This window comes from Pungitius pungitius, chromosome 6, assembly GCF_949316345.1.
Source record: "Pungitius pungitius chromosome 6, fPunPun2.1, whole genome shotgun sequence".
NCBI classification, from domain to species: domain Eukaryota; kingdom Metazoa; phylum Chordata; class Actinopteri; order Perciformes; family Gasterosteidae; genus Pungitius; species Pungitius pungitius.
Genome location: NC_084905.1, coordinates 18,095,788 through 18,115,567, shown reverse-complemented (window position 1 = coordinate 18,115,567; position 19,780 = coordinate 18,095,788). Strand labels below are relative to the sequence as shown.

General features: G+C 43.3%; 1 protein-coding gene across 1 annotated transcript; it reads right to left on the bottom strand.

The window, feature by feature from the left end:
• Window positions 1-2,812: 2,812 nt before the first annotated feature.
• Window positions 2,813-4,300, bottom strand: LOC119196087 (hepatic and glial cell adhesion molecule-like). Its single transcript, XM_037451504.2, has one exon. The coding sequence runs from the start codon at window positions 4,127-4,129 to the stop codon at window positions 3,149-3,151; it is 981 nt and encodes a 326-aa protein (XP_037307401.2). The 5' UTR covers window positions 4,130-4,300; the 3' UTR covers window positions 2,813-3,148.
• Window positions 4,301-19,780: the final 15,480 nt, after the last annotated feature.

Genomic DNA, 19,780 nt, shown 5'->3' with positions numbered 1-19,780 from the left:
AATTGCAATTAGCTTGGATTGATAATACTTAGATTTTCTGCTCAGACGTCCTATCTTTCAAAATGAGTGCTACAGAAATGTTTGAAATTTGTCACCTTTCTGATTTGAATGTGCGTTTATCAGTTTTGAAAGCAGTGTGTTAGCATCTGAGAAACATCCTGCAAATGTGCAGTTTTTTGCAATTTGTGGAGTATGAATGAAAGTGTTTCACAGTTAGGTCCGTATACACTTGTGTGTTGCTTGTGTGAAGAGTTTTGAAAATGTGATTTGAGTATTGAACAAGAGGATCTTATGCGCCCGACAAACGGAAAAGACAAAACATACCACATGTTTTGCTTAAAACAATGAAATCCATTAACTTACAGTGAACCAGGCCCATTGTGCCTTCATGACATTCCTTACTTGCAGCTGAACAGTGGACCACACTGGTATTTCTACAGCTCCAAAGGTGTTACTCGGCACTCGGAGAGGGAATGCGTGGAGTATCTTGACGTATATTGGAAGAGTCCTCAAGTATCTGCTGGCAGCAGTGATGTTCTGCATCATGTCTCTGGACCTCGGCGCTGTCACATTCCATCACAATGGCAGCAGTGCTCCTGCCTGTGTCTTTTCTCAGCCTTCTCGCTTCACACGCCAGCCTCTTTGGCTCGGAGCAGCTGCTGATAGGCATTAAGGAAGGAAGTGGTGGGAAGATTTGTCGTACCGACTAACGCCGTCAATGTGGCTCAAACATTCATTATGTCCATCTTTTCTTCTTATATGTAGTAATTTGCTGGGCTTACGACATTTGAGTGTTGAGATTTGTCCCATTGAACACGCTCACTTCCCCCGCTGGCCTCGTCCACGTGTTCCCTCAAGGCTTATGGACTTTAATTATTTCTTTTTAATTTTACAGATAAATGTTTTCCTGAATTACAAGTTAATAATCCAAATAGTTGACTTTTCGAGGTCTCCTGCTGAGAGTTCTTTTTTTTCATGCAAGCCAGTTCTTAAATGGAGATCAGCTGTTGCTCAATGTTCATAGTCAGTAATCAAATATCGCTGCGGACTCCCCCATCAAAAATCAGTTTAAAGTGAAGTTGATCTGGTGTGTAGCAGACAGATAGTCCACAAATTGTGCAGAGATAAAAAAAAATGTGTAAGAAAATGTGAGATGAACAGATGGAGAAGAAAAAAACTGAATAGGACTGTCAATGGGACATTTGAAACATGATTTAGCACTGTTTAATGACAACGTGCTGAGCAAGAGCACAACACTATCTATCCGCACATTTTCCATTTCCAAGACTTTCAAACGCTGTTTCTTGAAACAACGTGCTTTTCAAAGTCGACTTTCAAGACTAATTGGCACCGTTGCTTTGTCAATAAACTTTGGGCTGATTGGGAGATTGTGTCTTGACTCACCCACTGCTTTGTGTGCTTCATGATCCAGAAAGACGACTGAGGTCAAGTGGGTTCGAGAATGTTAATCGGTCATAATTATCTGTGCATTTTCTGTCATATCTGATATAAAGGCCGATATAAAGAACATTTGGTTGTTGGGCGGCCTTCCACAGACTTGGCAGCCAGTTGCAATGAGATAACTGCAATAGGAATGATCTAACATGAGTGTAAATACTTTTCCATGGGTAATTGACCCTTTTCCTGGACACACACACACACTCCTAGATCAAAAGGCTACATCCTCTGGACTCCAAGAGCACCGATTGAAACACATTTCAGACGTATGTCCCTTCCATTTCCAGGGCAGATCTGGCAAAGGCATACGAGATGTGTTTCATTAAGTTGCATTTCGCAATGTAGTCCCTCGTGTTTGCGTGTGTGCACAGTGAGTGAGAATACAGTATCCCCATGTAGGTGAACGCGTGTCGGTCTGTCTATGTGTATGGGGCACATTTTTGACTGAGGGGGGGGCTCATGTGGCCTGTTGCCAGCCAAGTCTCTGTGTTTCTCAAGAAAGACAAGAGGCATTATTCCAGGAGCAGATACCAGCTTTGCTGCCAAATCCCTGCCGGCTGGACGGAATTTGCAGCCATGTACAGAGAGCCGGAGTGGAGCAGGGCACCGACAAAAGATGACATTGGCTTTTGTAGGTTTTAGGCTACGACGCTCATGGGGATTCCATTATGTGGCTGTCACACGGCATTAGGGAAGGCAGCGGACACTTTCATGTGTGGATTACCATTTCCCCATTGGAGATAATAGATATTTGCCTTAGCCGAGCCGTTCCTCTATTGATTTTTTTTTTTTTTCTTCTATTAATAACTTCTTGCAAGCAAGCAAATTCTAATACGTGCAAGAATGCTGACTTGTAAGAAGCTGGAACAAAAGGCTGTTTTTGACACAGTTCTACTGTTCCACACAAATATGAGGTTCAAGTTCATTTCGACGACCACGGTTCTCTCCATAAAACGTCACACACTTAAACCACAAAAAAAATATATTACAGAAACTCAATTGTTAGATAAAAGTGAAATAGTTCATCTTTGAATACGATGCTTAAGTGGGGTCAGATGGGGAATAGTTGTCTCAGTTATATTTTTTCCATTTTGTCGTTTAAGACATTATTGCTATTAAGGTATAATAGTTATTATACCATAACAAATAAATTGACAAAAACCTTTTGCTTTTAAAAAGTCCAAAATAGCTTCTGTCCTTGTACCATAGAGCGTTCTTTGGTTTTAAAACTTTTGTTTTAAACTAACTCTCCTTTTTGTTTTTATCCCTTTCATTTACAAAAATAAGATCTGGAATACAACCAGCTACGTCATTTAATCCACTTCTAATTCTAACTCATTGACACAAAACTCTGTTTTAATGGGAAATTGGTTTATTCATGACACCAAAGTGCATACAGGGAAGTCATAAAGAGGATGAGACCAGTAACATAAGAACGATACATGATTATTTAAACGTTTCTAGCATTGTCCCCTTACATTCCCCTCCAACCTTTTACCCACACCATTATACCAGATCAATTAAACAGATTAAGACACATGCTGGATTAATAAAGCAATACAAATAAGTGAAGGTTAAAAATGGGGACACCGGTAGGAAAGTTTGTGAAGCCATTTCCTTTTTTGTCAAAAATGGAAATAATAATAACTGCCTGGTTGGTTTCTAGGATGGTAAAAAAAGGGAGGCCGATTCAGATGTTTGGTGTCTGGGGGGCCTTCGTCCTCGGCTTTGGCACAGGCAAAGGTTCTCCTCCAACACCTGTGGACAGCTGTGCGGGGCGGTTATCGCTCTCCGCTTCCGGCTGAGAGACCCTCTCGTAACAGGCCCCAGGCGGGGAATCGGGTCCCTTGGGCGCAGAGTCCTGCGTCGGGGTCAGAGTCATATACCCCCCGCCGGCGGGGTCGGGCTCTCCTTTGTTTAGACGGAGCCCCCTCGTTCGGGCGCGACTGCGACACAACGCCGCGACAGCGCCGAGCAGCAGCAGAATCACGCCTGCTCCTCCCGTCGCCGCCGCCGCCGCGGCTCTGGCCGGCAAGCAGAGGGTCGCCGGCGACGGCGGGCTCCCGCACGCCGGGCGGACAGCGTCGCTCTCCTCCCGGCTGACTCCGTCTGCCGCGCCGCACGCGAAGCTCCTCTCGCCCTCCAGCCGCGCCAGCGATATGCTCAGCGTGGGTTTGGTCTCGCCGGCCAAGGCCTTCCCGTCGAGCGTCCACGAGAACTCCGGAGGCTTAGACTTTGCCGTTGTGCGGCAGCTCAGATGAACGGCGCCAGACTTGAGGTCGCACGTGTAGGTGACTTGAGGTTTCGGGACCCTGTCCGTCACGCAGAGACGCCCGGTCCACGCTTTAGCCAGTGTACCGTTGACATTCAGCACATTTACTTGGTAAGTCCCGGCACTCGAGAATTGTAGGTTCCTCAGCAAAAGAGATCCGTTTGCAGACATGTCCTCCGACCTTCCGACGGACACTCTGCCGTGTTGCCTGTAGAAAATGATGCTGCTGTTGTGAGTCCATCGCAACACATCGGACTTTGCCGTTCCCTCGTGGACAAACGGCAGAGTGAGACTCTGTCCGACTGCAGCGTGAAGATCACATGTGTCCTTGTTTGCTGCTGTGAGGTTGATGAATCCCGACAGAATGATGGCACCAACAGTGGTAGCAAGACACGCCATGAGCCAAGGTGTCTGTGGATGGAACGATTCTCTTCTCCAGTTGAATCTTTGATCCACAAGACCCGTTGGAGAAGCAGTACTGTCCAGTTGAGTAGCCTAAAAAGTCAAACTGACACACAAACCACAGACTCTTAAAGACTGGGAAGGAAACTTTATTGGTCAAGAGTCTGCTTTCAGTTCTCTGAGGATGACAAAAAAGATTGTCATAGTCATGAGGCAACTGCCACATGAAGAAATCACAGTAATATATTCATAGAAATATGTGTCTTACGATGCAATTGCGTACGACATGATGGCAACCCGATGATGGACCTGATTAGCCACTGAAATATTTCTAACTTCTGGTTTGAAAACTTGATTAGGTTTTGCGGTATTGTCAATGTAGCATATCCATATCCTGTCTCTGGTTTGTTAATTTTAAAGATGTTGGGGTTTGTTTAAACCACACACTTGAAAATAACAAGACAAAGAAAAGGGACAAGTGTGGGGAAAAGGGCCTTGTTTGGGTCAGAGAAGAATACTGTGTATAATTATTTTAGAATATATGATCCAATATGTCCTTGCAATAACTCAAGATGAAAGACTCTACTTGCAAACACAACCGAGGCTCAATACACAGTTTAATATATCAGCAAGTTAAGATACGCAGTATATCAAGCAAAAAGCCTTCCAGATGTAACATCAATCAGATATTTCCCTGCTGGCTTCAGGTTATTCATCCTGGATATTGTTGTTTTTTTCCCTGTCAAAGAATACCAACGACTTTTACTTGTCACCTCTATATTGGTTTAGTCAAGGCTGCCTTTGCTGATGACGTAATTGAACAATGAAGGGCCACAAGCTCTTCTAAATATCTGTTGCAAATGCTTTTATCTTGGTGCCTTTAGTGGAGCAACTCGACTAGAGAGTTTTGTAATTAGACATGGGACTGTGCTGTCAATTAAAAATGTAATTAAATCCTTTCAATAAATCTCCTCTTGAGAGAAGAACTGGTGAACAGAAAGCCGTGCTTTATTTTTAACAAACAATAAACAAGGCTACAGCCAAACCCAGTTGACCTAATTTGGCTCGGTACTCTGTACTACTGGCACGAGGTATTTTGGATTTTAATTTGATGGATCTGAAACTTGAGTGGGCATTTTTTATAGCAATAAATCAAACAATTTGCTCTTGCAGTCTAATCATAATAATGAAGTACGTACTCTGTGAATCCCCTTCAGTCAACAAAGTCATTGTTCAGTTACCATCCAGAAATACCCTTCATTCTATAAGTCATTGCAACACTAGAATAAGTTCATTTTACACCTCACAGCTTTAATTTCATGCAATTAGCAGTGATTCACAATCTCTCCGTAACCCTCAGCACCTTCAAAGATACCCATAGCGAGAAGAACACCTGTTCCTTTGAGTTTCACCGTCATTACACCATTATTTTCTTACCCCGAGGGAAAAGGACTGATGGGTGTGGGTGTGCGGAGAGCTGAGTGCAATGAATTCTGAGTTACAAATGTTGTAAAGATTATATCTCATAGAATTTTCACTGCTAGTTCACAAATGATAACATGTGTTTAATGTGTGTGTGTGTGTTTGCAGAGCTGAGAGAAGCAGGTTTATGCAGGAAAAAAAGCAGAGCAGACATATGGGGTGCTCGTGTTTTATATCATAGTTGACGTGAGCCAAAGAAGGCGTGTATTCCCAACTCCTCGCTTTTTAAGCAAATTTTGCAGTACAGTGTAACAAAAACCAACGTTGAAAGTAATTTATGGTTGTGTGCTGAAATAGTTTAAAATACCGAGTTTCATATTCCTTGTCTCAGCAGCCCAGCTTTGTTCAGCAAAAGATCAATTCATTCAGGAAAGTTCCAGGCAATTAATGGTCCATTTTTTCCCTTAACTGTTTGCTTTGTGATAAATATGAACCACAGGGTTCACAACCAGCAAAGTGTGTTATTATTGCGGCATTTTTTAACCTCTGTAATCCTATGGATTGTGTTTCGTAATAAAATGCTATATGCAAGCCAACACTTCCACATCCACTTTTTACATCCATATCTGATGAACCATCTAGAAAGCCATATTTTACCAAAAGGTAAAGCACCCTGCAATGTTCATCCAATGCCCAGTGGACGCACAACCTCATAGCTCAAAGTGTTTCATTTCAAGTGCAATGTGCTGGGCTCGAGCCAAAAACATCACAAATAAATCACTGTTCTTACACTTCACTGTACAGGAATAAATTCTAGACATATTATTATGGGACCCTCCTCTAGCACCACTCCACAAAATCTAAATGAACCACAGTTTGCATCATGTTGAGCTACATGTTTTTTCCTTTTCACGATTCTGTGGAAACTGTTGATTCCATCCTTGTTCCTCAATAAAAAATAATAATGAGGCTTCTTTAGAGACATGATTTGCATAATATTTAATTTGAGAAATGTAGCAACACGCCAGTATGTTGGAGTGGAATCTTGTGATCATTTCCATCTTTGACTTACTTACTAAAGAAAACTCCTCTCCTGATGTTGTTCCCTTCTGCTCCGGTCATGCGTTTCCTCTGCCCTTTTCAAAAACAGAAGTATTTCCTCCGAGAAAGAGGAACTAAGCTGCCGTGATGACAAACTTGTGTCCGATGCCATAGTGACACTATGTGACATACGGACGGAGTTCATGGCGAGAGTCAGTATGCAATGGGTCAACGGAAAGAACTCAACTATTCACAGATCACTAATAGCAAATGGTGTTGGTGCTTTTGGAAGCTTACGGAAAACAAACGGATCACGCAGACCCTATTAGTGCTGTTAATTGTCCCGGGCATTCTGAATGTGTTGCTTATGGGGACTGCAATGATTGCCGAGGGCTTCCCTTAAGCTCTGTGCCTAAAGTCATATCAAACCCAACCCTTTTATCGTCCCTTCTGATCCCCTTCTGTAATATGCCCTCTTAATTGGCTACAGAGTCAGGTCTGAAGAGACCTGCCATGGGTTAATTGGCCCCTGTTCCTGGTCCCTGAAGCTTTCCAGCGGGGAGCCTGTCTGCCTAGCTGATGTTTAATTCAGGGGCCCAGATGGAGGTGCAGCAGCCTTGCTGTGAGAACCCTGACTCACACTTTCACCAGACGTTGCTCTGGCTCTGGCTGGCCCCAGGGGGGCGAAGGGGGGTCTGGTTGGCCCCTGCTGCTCTCCAAAGTCAATATAATCGGGGACGGTAACTTCGCTTTGAGTCATAAAAGTACTTTGAAGTGGATGAACAGATGCTTTCTGGGGCCATGGTCACACTAACATGTATAATGGATCAAAATCAATTTGTTACAATGGAGGCAAATGGCGAGGCTCATGACTTTCAATGTTGTCCGAAGGCTGTTTCTGTTTACGCAACATGCTCTGTGTCATTTGGGGGGTTTATAACGGTGGGTTTTTACAGCACATGCCTGACCAGCAACCGGAGTCCCTAAAGATCACCACAGCGTTGACGTAATAACAAAAATTCACCATCCAACACTAAATGTAATCTCATCAGCATGCGCACACTAATCCTATTAAACCCTCTCATTTGCATGATCCTATATAATTCCTCACAGCTCAGTCCCAGCAATCCTGTCTTTTGCTTGATACCCTAGTGATAAATTAGTGATAAAAGTGATAGTAGGAGACCAAAGTAACTTATAGATTATACCTATTTAGATATAGTACATTTCTCATGTCAACAACCAAGACTTTTGTTCTTGGCAACTGCTGAAGTTTGATCCTCGGGTCACATCTGGAGCAATGTCAGCAAAATCCGACGGGAAATTGTACATCCCACCAAAATGTTTACCTCCGCCTTGGGTACTGTCTGCATCCACCAAAGCCTGCACTTTGCTCAGCGTGAGCTATTTGTAAAACATACATTTTTTTTGTCTGTCAAATCCGTCAACATGAAATGTTAACAGTTTCCCTCTTGTTCAAGGAAGTATAATGTGAGTACTTAACGCCTCACAGCGCATAAGTCATTCTGTAGTTTGTCAAGCCGCCTGATGTAAAATCAGCACTCCATATCTTCAACACAGACTATAGACGAAAAAAAAGATCAATCTTTTCGCATGTTTACATGTCCAATTTGCGTTTCCCATGTTCCCCCCAGCTGACATGGAGGCACGTTTGAATGCTTTCACGGGTCGCAGTCCCGGCAACTTAAAGTCACTCCCACTACCTCCCCAAAATGGCTACAGAGACAAATGCCAGACTTTTTTCTTCTGACAGGGTTCAAGAGATCACCATTTTTATTTCCTCTCGCATTACGCAAAGTCTCTAAATTGTCTGGTTTTGGGTGGTGCTGGGGGTAGTGGCGGGGGGTGGGGGGAGGGTACTGCGCTTCAAACACAATATAGGCTGGGGCTTATCATTGTTGACGCCACAGAATAGGAAGCCGCTTATATCATCTTTGTTTTGCTCTGGCCCAGCTGTCTTTGCTCACTGGATGGAGCAGTTATCTGCTGATGCTGAGAATCTTTGATGTATGCTCTGCGTAGAGGGGAATCACTCTGTCACCGGTGACCCCAAAACCCACCCTCCCGTCAAGCCTGCCGGAGTTCAAGTTTAAACAACTGAGAAAGATTGTTTTTGTTCCCATTTTTTTTTCTTTTTTTTTTTTTCTTTTTTTTTATGGCGGCAGGGCATCTGTTCTCTGGTGTCTTAATCGAAAATAAAAATTGGGGAGGATATTTAAGTGAGACGCTTTGTGGCTGAACATAAGCTCCGGACATGAATAACTCCCCAATAAGGTAATGTAATTGTGTAAAATTAAGTCTAATCAGAAGAACTACATTCTTTACAATTTTAGGTTTATACCAAAACAAGCCCTTAAAAACGATTGACCCGAACATATTTAGGTCATTTAAAGCCAAGATTAAAAACAAGATTCGTTCAACAGCTGGGGCAAATGACGATTTCTTCACGGTTTACATCATTTGTATCTGGCTGAAGGTCATCCTGCTTTCTACACTGACCAATGAACCGTTAATCCACCACAGATGAACCATTTCACTTTTTCCACGGCCTTTTCTTTGGTTTCCTGCGTGCTAACAATGCTGCCAAACCTGAACATTATAATGAAGGACATTCTTCTGCCCAGTGACTTTGACTTATGTTCCATTCATCTATCTTTTTTTTCTTCCTCTGGCTCCACACTCTTTCCTTTGAGTGTAAAAGCTGGAGCCTTTAATTGAATTGCTCTGCATATATATACATATATAGATATCATTCGACATTACACAACACAACTAACCTTTGTTTACACACCTGTAAATAACATAATATATTCAATTATATTAATTACATGTAGATGAGGGCTGTCACGCTTTGGAACCTTCTAAAAAAACACACACAAGCATTTTCAGTGATAAAGTGAAGTAAAGTTGTGATGGAATAAATGACATGTTCATGTATCGGTTTAAATGTCTCTGTTGAACAAACTAAAACGCAACGTGTCAGACTAAACGAAATAGACACCGTGCGGGGCCGTAAATCACTGCACAGCTGGAGGTGAGAAACAGCAGCCCGACTGAGGGCAATGACAGACAATTTCACTTTGACAACCTATCATTTTGGGATCTATACAACTCAAATCTCTGCGACTACTATTCTACTGTTCGACTACTGAGTTTGTCTTTATGTCCGTGAGCATCACAGCTCTCTTGACTTTTCCTTTTTTCTAATTTCCAATTAAATCTTACATTGAGCAGCTTGAACACGAGTCACCGAGTTGAACCCAGGCATTGAGTTGGGTTAATCTGGAAAAGCTCTGATCCATAACATCTGTGCATACCATTTACCCTCAAACAAAGGAGTTAAATGTGACTAAAGGCTAAGAGATTGAATGTTTATTGTAGGTCATGTTACAGTCATTTGATTCATATGAAACAAATCACAACTCGATTTGTCTGGTGCTTTTAGGTTTCTGCTGCTTTCATAATAATTAGTGGAAATGGGATGTCTATGTCTGAATTTAAGTTTGAGATGCTCAGAAAATCAACTAAAGAGCCTTCAAAGCCTTAGACAAACAGAAGTGGAGGTGAAATGCCACATTGACAGGTTTTGTAATTGTCTACAAGGCATGAATGGACTGGCAATGCCACCATCTGCATCTGTATGTGAGCTCATTTCTTTTCTGGCTTTATTCCTCTTGTCGGCCTCCGCCTGGCTTGGATTAGGTCACATGAAGACAAGATGCCATATTCTTAACCTTCTTTGAATAGCTTTGAAAGCCTTTGATGGGGGTTCAGATGTGAGAAAGGATCAAGAGATCAAAAACCCACTCGCATCCAAGAGAGATGAAGCTGTCGGACGTGTCTTTCAGTCGAATCTGTCAGATTAATAGAGACCAGTTTGTGGTTTGTTGATAAGGTTGCAAGGATTTCAGTGAGACCAGACAGTTCAGCTTGTGCAATGAAAGGGTGTGGTCCAAACTGATCAAATCTGTTTTTAATGCTGAAGAAAGTCTCAGCGAATAGGATAAGCCAAAAGGAAACCGCCAATTCTGAAAGTGATTTTTTGCTTTGAAGTGTCTGTCCAATGTTGGGACAACAGGGATGAGGCCTTTCCAGAGATTAGTTTGTATCAGGTTCAACATCATCTAACCATCTCAATCTTAATGCTGCAGTATAGAAAGAAATATTTCCCTGTTTTCTTTCCTAATTTTATGGCTTTAAATGTTAATATGTTATCTTATTTGTACTCACAAACTTGTATTTTGTTTTAGGTGATTTATACTCTAAGAAAAGCAAACTTGCGTTTTAACGTATCCCATAAAATTTTCATAAACGTATCCCATAAAATTTTCATAACCAAACCCGCAGAGCCGCCGAAACGTAGAGTACATCTTATCTTAGCACACCAGAGATTCATTTAGCGCAGGGGCTTAACTTCAAATGAATTTTGAGAAGGATATGGTGACCAGAAAGAAGGGTTCATCCTTTCTATTCAGCCATGACACTTTCATGTAGGTTAAACAGCTTACCGCGCCATGGTGTGTTGCCCTGCCTCTGGCAGCACAGACTTGGCTGTCCCTGGATACAAAGAGAGACAGAAAAAGGGGGATTTAATTAAATGCAGGAGGGCCATTCTGTCAGTTCCTTGTAATCCTCGTGCTCCTTAACTCATGGATTGTAATCGCGCCGAAGCATCGACCTCGCCAAACATTCCTCGAATACTGCAGCTTCTGTGTTCCGTTGGTGGCTAAAGTCAAAAGAAGGAAGGAGAGCCAGTTGGCTGCGTAAACTGCCTGAAAGAGGATAGTTTGTTGGTCCTTGGCCAAGCAGAAACAAGGAACAGTAGAACATCCCATTTGCTTCATGAACTACATGAGCGTTGGTATGGTGTTTTAGCAAAGTCCACTGCGAATATGTCGCATTCTAAAACAGAGATTGCATAATGGGTGCAAACGTTAAGCTCAACACCTGCCTTTCAGCCCTGTTTGAGAAGACTGGTGTTTTTTTTGCAGATCGCGTCATCAAAACACCCAAAGAAAACAGACCAAATGTGACTAAAAGAGCGTGTTTGACAAGAGCTCAGCTCCAACAATCGCCTTCAATTAAAGGCACCTATGTCAGAAGTCACTATGCTAGTCTGCTTCTCGCTCTATTTTTTTCTTCTAGTGTAAATAAAGTCAAATTCAGTGTTGGAGGCAAGACTCCACGTTCACTCCTGGAAGTTGCTGAGAATAGCTTTGATGGAAAAAAAAATAGCCCAAATCCTCTGAACTGATTCTGCTGTCATGGGACGGATAGAGCATGGACTGAGGAAGAAAAAAAAAACACACTTGAAGGTTATGTAAGTTGATTTGTCATTAACTGTTGGTTTCAAGAATGGCAATGAACACTACTAGCAAGCTACAAACGCTTTACCCCTCTCCCACAAAGGTCAGCACCATCAAGACGGATTCCAAATTACTATTTGTCAACGGCATTAATTCCCCTGTAACCAAAGTTGAACTCAAACAAACATGAAAACTGTGTGCAGCTTGATTCTTCTTTGTGCTTAAATCATTGGGCATAGAACAAACTACAATTAGGAAATGTAGCAGCTCTAGCAAAATACTTTTGAATAAGGTATCTGGTGGTAATTCTTGATTGACATCGAGACATCCTGTTAACCTGTTAATTGAGGAAAAAAGATCAAAACTGATGGGGCCGATCATTGCAGAATGAGTTCCGATTGATTTCTCAACATGTTTCAGCCTCGTGCTTTGCCAGAAGGAGCAGAAGTACAGTATATGGGAGTATTTCAAAGTGCATTGTATCTACAAACCACTGGGATAGTAAGTCCCGTCAATGGAGAGAGTTTAAGAACGGGACTACATCCGCCCTGCACAGGAACGCAGCGCTGGCTCCGATGAGAGAGGGGGGGGGTCCTGAACATGCCGTGGGGAGAAGAGGCGTAGGAACCATCGCTGATCTAATGACACGCTACATTTTTACTTTGCTCGTTTGCTAAAAGAGAGCGAGATGGAAAGGGAGGGAACGTTTGAAAAAGAAAAATTCCCATCGGAAAGCGTTTTTGCAATTTCGAAAGCTCAGATTTATTTTATTTTCCCTGCAGAAACCTAACAAAAGGTCCTCCAGTTGGTTTTGGAGTAAATTTTGGAATTACTAAAACGTCACTGGGCGTCACTCGGCATTTGTAGTCAAAATTAAATAAATTACGGTAAAAGGAAGGGAAATCCCCGTTTAATTTGGAATCATAATGTAATAAATGCCTACAATGTGTGTCATACAGCATCTCACTGACAGACGAGTCCGCCAAGTATAGCTCAGCAGCCGCAGGTAACTCAGAGTTCAAGGATTATCTGGGGATAGCCGGGCTTTTATAAAACTCTCAGCGTGCTTTGTTTATGATAATATTCACAAAAGCCTTGACAAAATATTGCTCATAATTACAAAATCAGCCTGGATCTCTTTTCATTGGACATTGTGGAAGACGAGCAGGATACCCAAAATGTAATCAAATTTGGTATGTTTGTAAAGGCTTGCAAACGACTTTCCGACACTAAACTAGCAAGTAGATGCATCAGCACTTGCTATGTGTCCAGGTCTTTCCATGTAGGCCGGGGTTGTGTCCATGACACTGACATGATGTGGCTACAGGACGTGGATGAAATCAAATCAGTCAATGACCGACTGCAGGAAGATTGTACTGGAGGGAAGTGGATGGCGTTCTGTGAGAAATCAGCTGTTCTGCCAAATAACCGGCCCAGTCTTGTTCTCGGAGCGTCAAATGTGTTTACAGAGACCGCAGCGGAGTTATAGTTTGATGAGGTGCCAACTGGTGCGTTTAAAACGAGATAACAAGGAAAACCAGACCAACGAGTTGTAAATGAGAACTTATTGAAATAAACAAGTTGCTTGTTTTGGTCTTGAGCCCGCTATTTTATCTTTGTACCCACATCGAATCGTACTCCCAGTTGACTATACTGATTATATAATAGCAAAAAAAGTGACTGCATGCACATGTAGGTCTACCTGAGTGCATGAAAAACGCTTTACATTTGATCTGTATATATCCTCTGTTTTCTGGTTATGACGGTCTCATTTAAAGGCTTCTTGAAATTGCTATTTGTGTAATGTGTTTTGCACGAAAAAAAAGGAATTGTCCTCATTGGAAAAGTGCAGGAAGATGGAATTTCACAGATCCATTCAAAGATCTAATCAGTACTTTGTCTGAATCATGGCTCAACCAATTGGGAAAGAAATCCTTTTTTTCCCCCCAATATAAATACAATTGTAAAAGATGTTTACTCACGCAGTCGCTGATGGATCACTGTCAGCGAACACCGTTTATTTACATTCCAATTTTGCCAAACTGTCAACCTTTTGAGGCTCATGTGTAAATATAAAGCTATTTGTTACATATCTGCCAATCATCTCACAGTCTTTGGGAGTTGAACCAAAACACTGTGGTTCTGTTTGCTGCTGATTTTGTTTCCTGTTGATATGAACAATATATGCGTTTTTTTTTTTTTTCTGGGATCAATGGAGCTCGGTCAGCTGAAAGCACTCACTCCAGAGTGAGTGGAAAACATTCTACGAGTGAAAAACGTCGTGGCATAATCGACTTATAAGAGAATCTTGCACAGGCATATTTAATAGGAGAAACATGCTCCATAAGCTGGTTGATTAGCAAGCAAACTTGGCAGGATGTCTTTAACTCAACGCAGCTGGTGGCAGATTTAGATCCAGTCCTCTACTTTGCACAAACTAAACTGGAAGGGGAACATCAAAACGTATAGCAGGGTGTCCTGACCCCATGCATCTCCACTGAGAGTCCGTGAATCAGTGGCCTGACCCTCACCGCTCTAATAAAAGTCAAACGGTATCTGGCTCCTAAGCTCTACCCTGCGATCCTTTCCACTTTCCCCGTTTACAGGTACATTGACCCTGCTGCGACCTTGCAGACATTTGGTGAGCAGCCTCAGTTTAAGGCCGCCAAAAAGAGGATGTGTCAAAGGTCATCTTGTTGATTTCATGCAGTAATTTAGACCGACACACACACACACACACACACACACACACACACACACATTGTGATTAGAGACAACAAGAAATGTTAAACTTTAAGCAAACTTGTCTCTGATTATTTCTCCTTCGGAATGGCTTGTGACCCACCATGTGTGTGAGTGTGGCATACCTGTAATCAAATCCTTTCGGACAGAAAAGACGCTGTGACAAGGTCGCTCTTCAAAGAAGGGCATCTGAAACACTGCAACATTAGCTTTCACTTTCATCTGAGAAGCTGTTCCTCTAGGAAACTATTTTTACCATTTCCATCTGCACTGCAAGTTGAAGCATTTTGCACCCATTTAATAGTGCTTAAGATAAAATACCTTTGGTCAGCAATGCAGGCGTTTCAAATAGTGGGTGTAATTATCTCACACACAGTATATGCAAATAATTAAAACCCGACCTGACCCATCTTCTCGCTATGGTCGAAAAGTCTCTTTGGATAGAACTGTGGGCTAAATCTTTGAAACATTTGTGTGGTGGTGCAGTGCTATCATCCTGTCACTAATCTAATGATTATTAGACAATCACCTGGGAATAATATTTAGAGTCAAGCCAATCTTAACATGCAGCTATTTTAGGTGAATCTATTGTCCCCCGGGGACAAAGCAATAAGAGCAAAGTAAACTCAAGCAGCGGAGAGACGTCACTGCAGTCCAACCAGTGGTGCAGCAGCCCTCCAAAGACCTAACCACCCCGAGGCCTCCGGCCTCCCGCCATGGCGCACCCTGGACCCTTCCTGTGGGGCCACTCCTCTCTTCCTCAGTTGTGGGCAATACTGGATTCCACTGAAGTCCTTGGGAGTCGCACTCGGGCAGCCAGGCCTGCCGTGACGGTGGCAAAGCTTGGGGAAAGTGGAAGTGAGGTTTGATGTTATCAAAGGTCCTGGATGGGGGGGGTTAGGCGGGAGGGGCGGTTGTCTGGAGCGTGGGCAGCAGCCCTCTGTCTAATGACCCTCTGTCGGCTGGTAATTGTTGCCTCTTGGCTTACGCTCAAGCCTTTGTGCGCTCCAGGAGCCAACAGTCGTGATCAAAGTTGCCCTTGGCCCAGCGGTACCTCAAGCCGCTCAGTAATATATAAAACGAGGCTCTCTGATAGAGGCCGACTCCGGTTTCACTGTGGATTAAAAGCAGCCCTCCAAAAAGCTCCCGTCACCTTATTGACGTCCCGCTCGGGGCCCTTCAGCCCAACCGAGCGCTGGAATTTGCTCTCCTCGCCCCGGCAGTCGGGTCCCGCCTCGGTCTGAGCCAATGTGAGTTCGCCGCTGGTGTCCTAAGGACCAGTGACGGGGACTTATCCGCTTTGCACAGAATCTCTCTCACTGACAAGATGAATGGATCTATTCTTTGCATCACCTGAGATGGCGGGCCATGTTATCTGAGTGGGATTACAGACGGATCAAGGCAATCTCATAAGAACTTAAACAAGCAGTTTAGCCATTCCAAAGATTCCACTGATACCTGGGGAGAAATGGCCATGTAAAACCAGGTTATATATAGATAGATGTCAAAAACAAATTTTTCTGAAAACATAACTAATACCAATACTAATATTTGGGTGTAAGATGTTGAAGGAGTCCAAAACACCATATTTCATTCAAAACATCAGGGTCCAATGAAGTCAGTCACTGAGTTTTTTTAGGGATTTCTTCCATTTTATCTGCACAAAAGGAGCTGAATCAGTGGACTGTGGCTTCCACAACGTGGTGTCTGTTGAATTGTGGTTCAAGTGAGTCCCAGTGTGGTGAAAATGTGTAACTCTGCCTTCTCCATTCTGATAAAAAAAAGGGTGACTCAACCTTCCGCCTCAAAAGAACTGTTTATTTATTTATATTTGTTTATTATTATTTATAAAAGACTGGGGCATAACCAGCAGCTCCCAGGTGGATGTGTTCGTGACTCTGGGAATGGGTGAAAAAGGGCCGAGTGGCAACATTCACATTCAACCGAATCGATTTATTCAAAGTTTGAAACAACATCTTCCCTTCATCGCTCCATCAAATCACAAACATTTCAGTGACACCAGCCGGTTTTCTGTAGAAGCCCAATAGATCATCTCTCCCACAGTGGGAGCAGTTATTGAGTCAGACAGTGCTTCAGCAAACACATTCTCACTCACTGGCCATCTGATGTGATTGACATTTACAACTCTGAATGTCTTGAATGTGCTACCTCTATGTTTCTCTGTGGAATATGGTTTTTAATATATGTTGCATGAACGAGTCTCTATACAATTGTACATTGTAAATATACTTATACTAAATATACAGTACCGCTGGTTTGTATACCAGCAAACAATTTCTCAAACTTGTATTAAGTAAAGAGTAGTGTACTATACGGATATATACTGAAATTTAGTTAGAGTAGACATAGAAATGTGATCTGAGAAATGCTCCACATCCCTATATACACACATAGTGTCTCCATAGCAACCACAGCACTAAACACCTGTTCTCACTTACACAACAAACCGGTATCCACTTGCATAAACCAATAAACACATTGAGTGAATGATTGCACTGTAAAGTGTGTGTGAATGGTTATAATGTTCCATCTTTATCAAAAACAGTTTTTGTGAACATTGTTGCGTGAACGTATAAACAGCTGCTACTTTTCTCATTTATATAGACAATGCGGGACTGATACCTGCCCCGGTCACTCCAGGACTTACAATTTGAAACGCACAAAACACCCTCTGGGCATCATTCCCAACAGCCGATTTGGAGGATTTTACAAATCACACACTTTTCATCCTTGCGTCAATGCGTGTTGTGCAATGAGTGGTGCTTTCCTTTCATCTCGCTTGCTTCGGAGCACAGGCGCTCTGTGTGGATCTTGAAGTTCTTGCATGCTGTCAAAACCCTCATCGCTGCGGAACAAAAGGCATAAACAGCCAGCTCTTAGGGTATAGTTCTTATGATTTATTGTCCAGCTGCCTTCAAATATGTTCAAACTTGGCAGAGACTTCTGCGGAGGATTAGCAGCAGCCGCGGCTAATAGGCGATTGAATATTTATATACTGCCGAGGGGGGCGGCAAACCAACCCCCTTTTTGACGGTCAGCACTGTGAGCTGCGAAATGGCACTATTTATGTGCTTGTTTACACAACTCTTACAGTGTTGTCATGGTAAATGAATTCAAATTCTATTGAAATCCGAACCCGGCTCACGGGGGTTAAGTGGTGCCAAAATGCGTATACGCATAAAATGCAGAGGCACAAGTCAAACAATCTGTTCTTTCTGCATGAAAAGGCTTTTAAAACGGGGGTGGTCACCCTCTGGTCAGAAGGTCCTCAGCCAATGAGGGCAGTGAAGGCAGCATGTTGCCTGCAAACAGCAGACAGGCTTTGCACCCGCACAGCCCGAGATCTTCCTTCTGCCGCTAACCTGAAGGTGTGCGTATTAGCTTTGTCCGGATAATCCTTATGCCACAGAGAATAGACGAGGATTAAGACTTTAACCCCTTCAGGGAGAAAGTCAGAAAGGGCCCTCAGCCAGCGTCTCTCGGCTGGAGCTCCTCACGGACTCATTGTCCCGTCACGAGGGCCAGCTGTCAGTGTCCTTGGGACGACCAGATGAATGGGGAGCCCTTGAGCAGTGCGTCTGCTCCCTCTGTTTACTGTGGGGCCCGGTGGGTCTTGCTGTGTAAATCACATCTTTGGGGCGGAGCGGCGTTTCGGGCTGGAAGAAAAAGGGATACTTTTAATATTTATAAAGGAGACTAAACTTATCTATTTTGATCCCTTCCCTGGAATTTACACCTTCACTGCTTATCTGCAACAGTGAATATGTTTTGAGAGAAATGTAATCCCATCTCAAGTATATTTTCATGATGATTTTTTTCTCCCAAACCATACGGATCCACTGCATATACATACAGTGACAAAGCAGTTTTAATGGTTTTCTCAACAATCCAATTAACCCCTTATACCAAGTAAAGCATGATTCTTAGGAGGTTTCTTAGGATTACACACTTAATGGAAACATTGTAGCTCTGGTCAAAATGTAAAAAAAGTCGAAAAATGTGTTTACTTTATTAATATATATTTTTTTGATTTAAAATCCCCCAAAAATTCTTATGCTTTTTTCTTAGGATAAAGTTCAATGCTAAACTCCAGTCTTGCACAGCAGTTTCCTACCTGTTATTTCAATGTTCCACCCAGTGATAAAGCCTTCGCAGCTACTTATTCACTACTTTGTTGACCCTTTCCTAGTTCTACTTACTTAAAGTTACCAATGTATCAAACTCTTTCCGTTAAAGTTATACCTTTTAATTATGGTCTGCGGGTCACACAACAAAATGTTTTGTGAATACTTCCCCTACTACCAACATACTTGTACCAGACAATTTTAACAGTCAAGTGCCACACGGAGAAGTAAAGACAGAAAAAGAAGAAGGCAAGCAGGAATGCGCACGACTTGGAGCCGAGTCGTGGTCCACCTGCGCTGTTTATGGGCGACTGGGAGGGGAATGTTCAACACTGCGTCCTCACAGCTCCAACTGACTGTAGGTGGTCTGCTCTTCACACCTGCCTCTGCATCCTGGACCTGTCAGCCCCACAGCTGCACCAAAGCACTAGGAGTGTTTCTGCATCACAGGTATTCCCCTTTAGGGTTATGTGATGTGGAACCAGCGGGAGGTGAGGGGAGAGGGGGGGTGGGGAGCCGGGTCACCAAGCCGCATCAAGCCGCGCAGCAACGAACCCACGGGGCCATTGTGCCTTGTTTCGCCTCACCGCAGTGCGAAGGGAGGAGATCCCTTCCTCCTACCTCTCACACATTTGGCTTGGACTTTTCTCACCACCCGAGATCCCCGCATGCGCCTGCATGATTAGACGGCGTCGCTGTCGATCTCCCGGGGTCCAGCCCACGGGCCAAGAAAAGACCACCAACGGGGAGGAGCTCTCACAAACTGGTGTCCTCAGGTTTTACCTCACAAAGGCTCGCAAAGTTACACTGCAATCACCCAAGACCTTCAAAGCTCCCATTGATGGTTGCGAGCCTCGAGAAAACAGCACGTTTTGTGGGGTTTGTGGTTTGGCGGCGAGGGGAGGGTCCACTTCATGTAGTTGACTCAGCACTTGCTAGATGGGGTAAGTCCCGCAGGGTTCGGAAGGAGA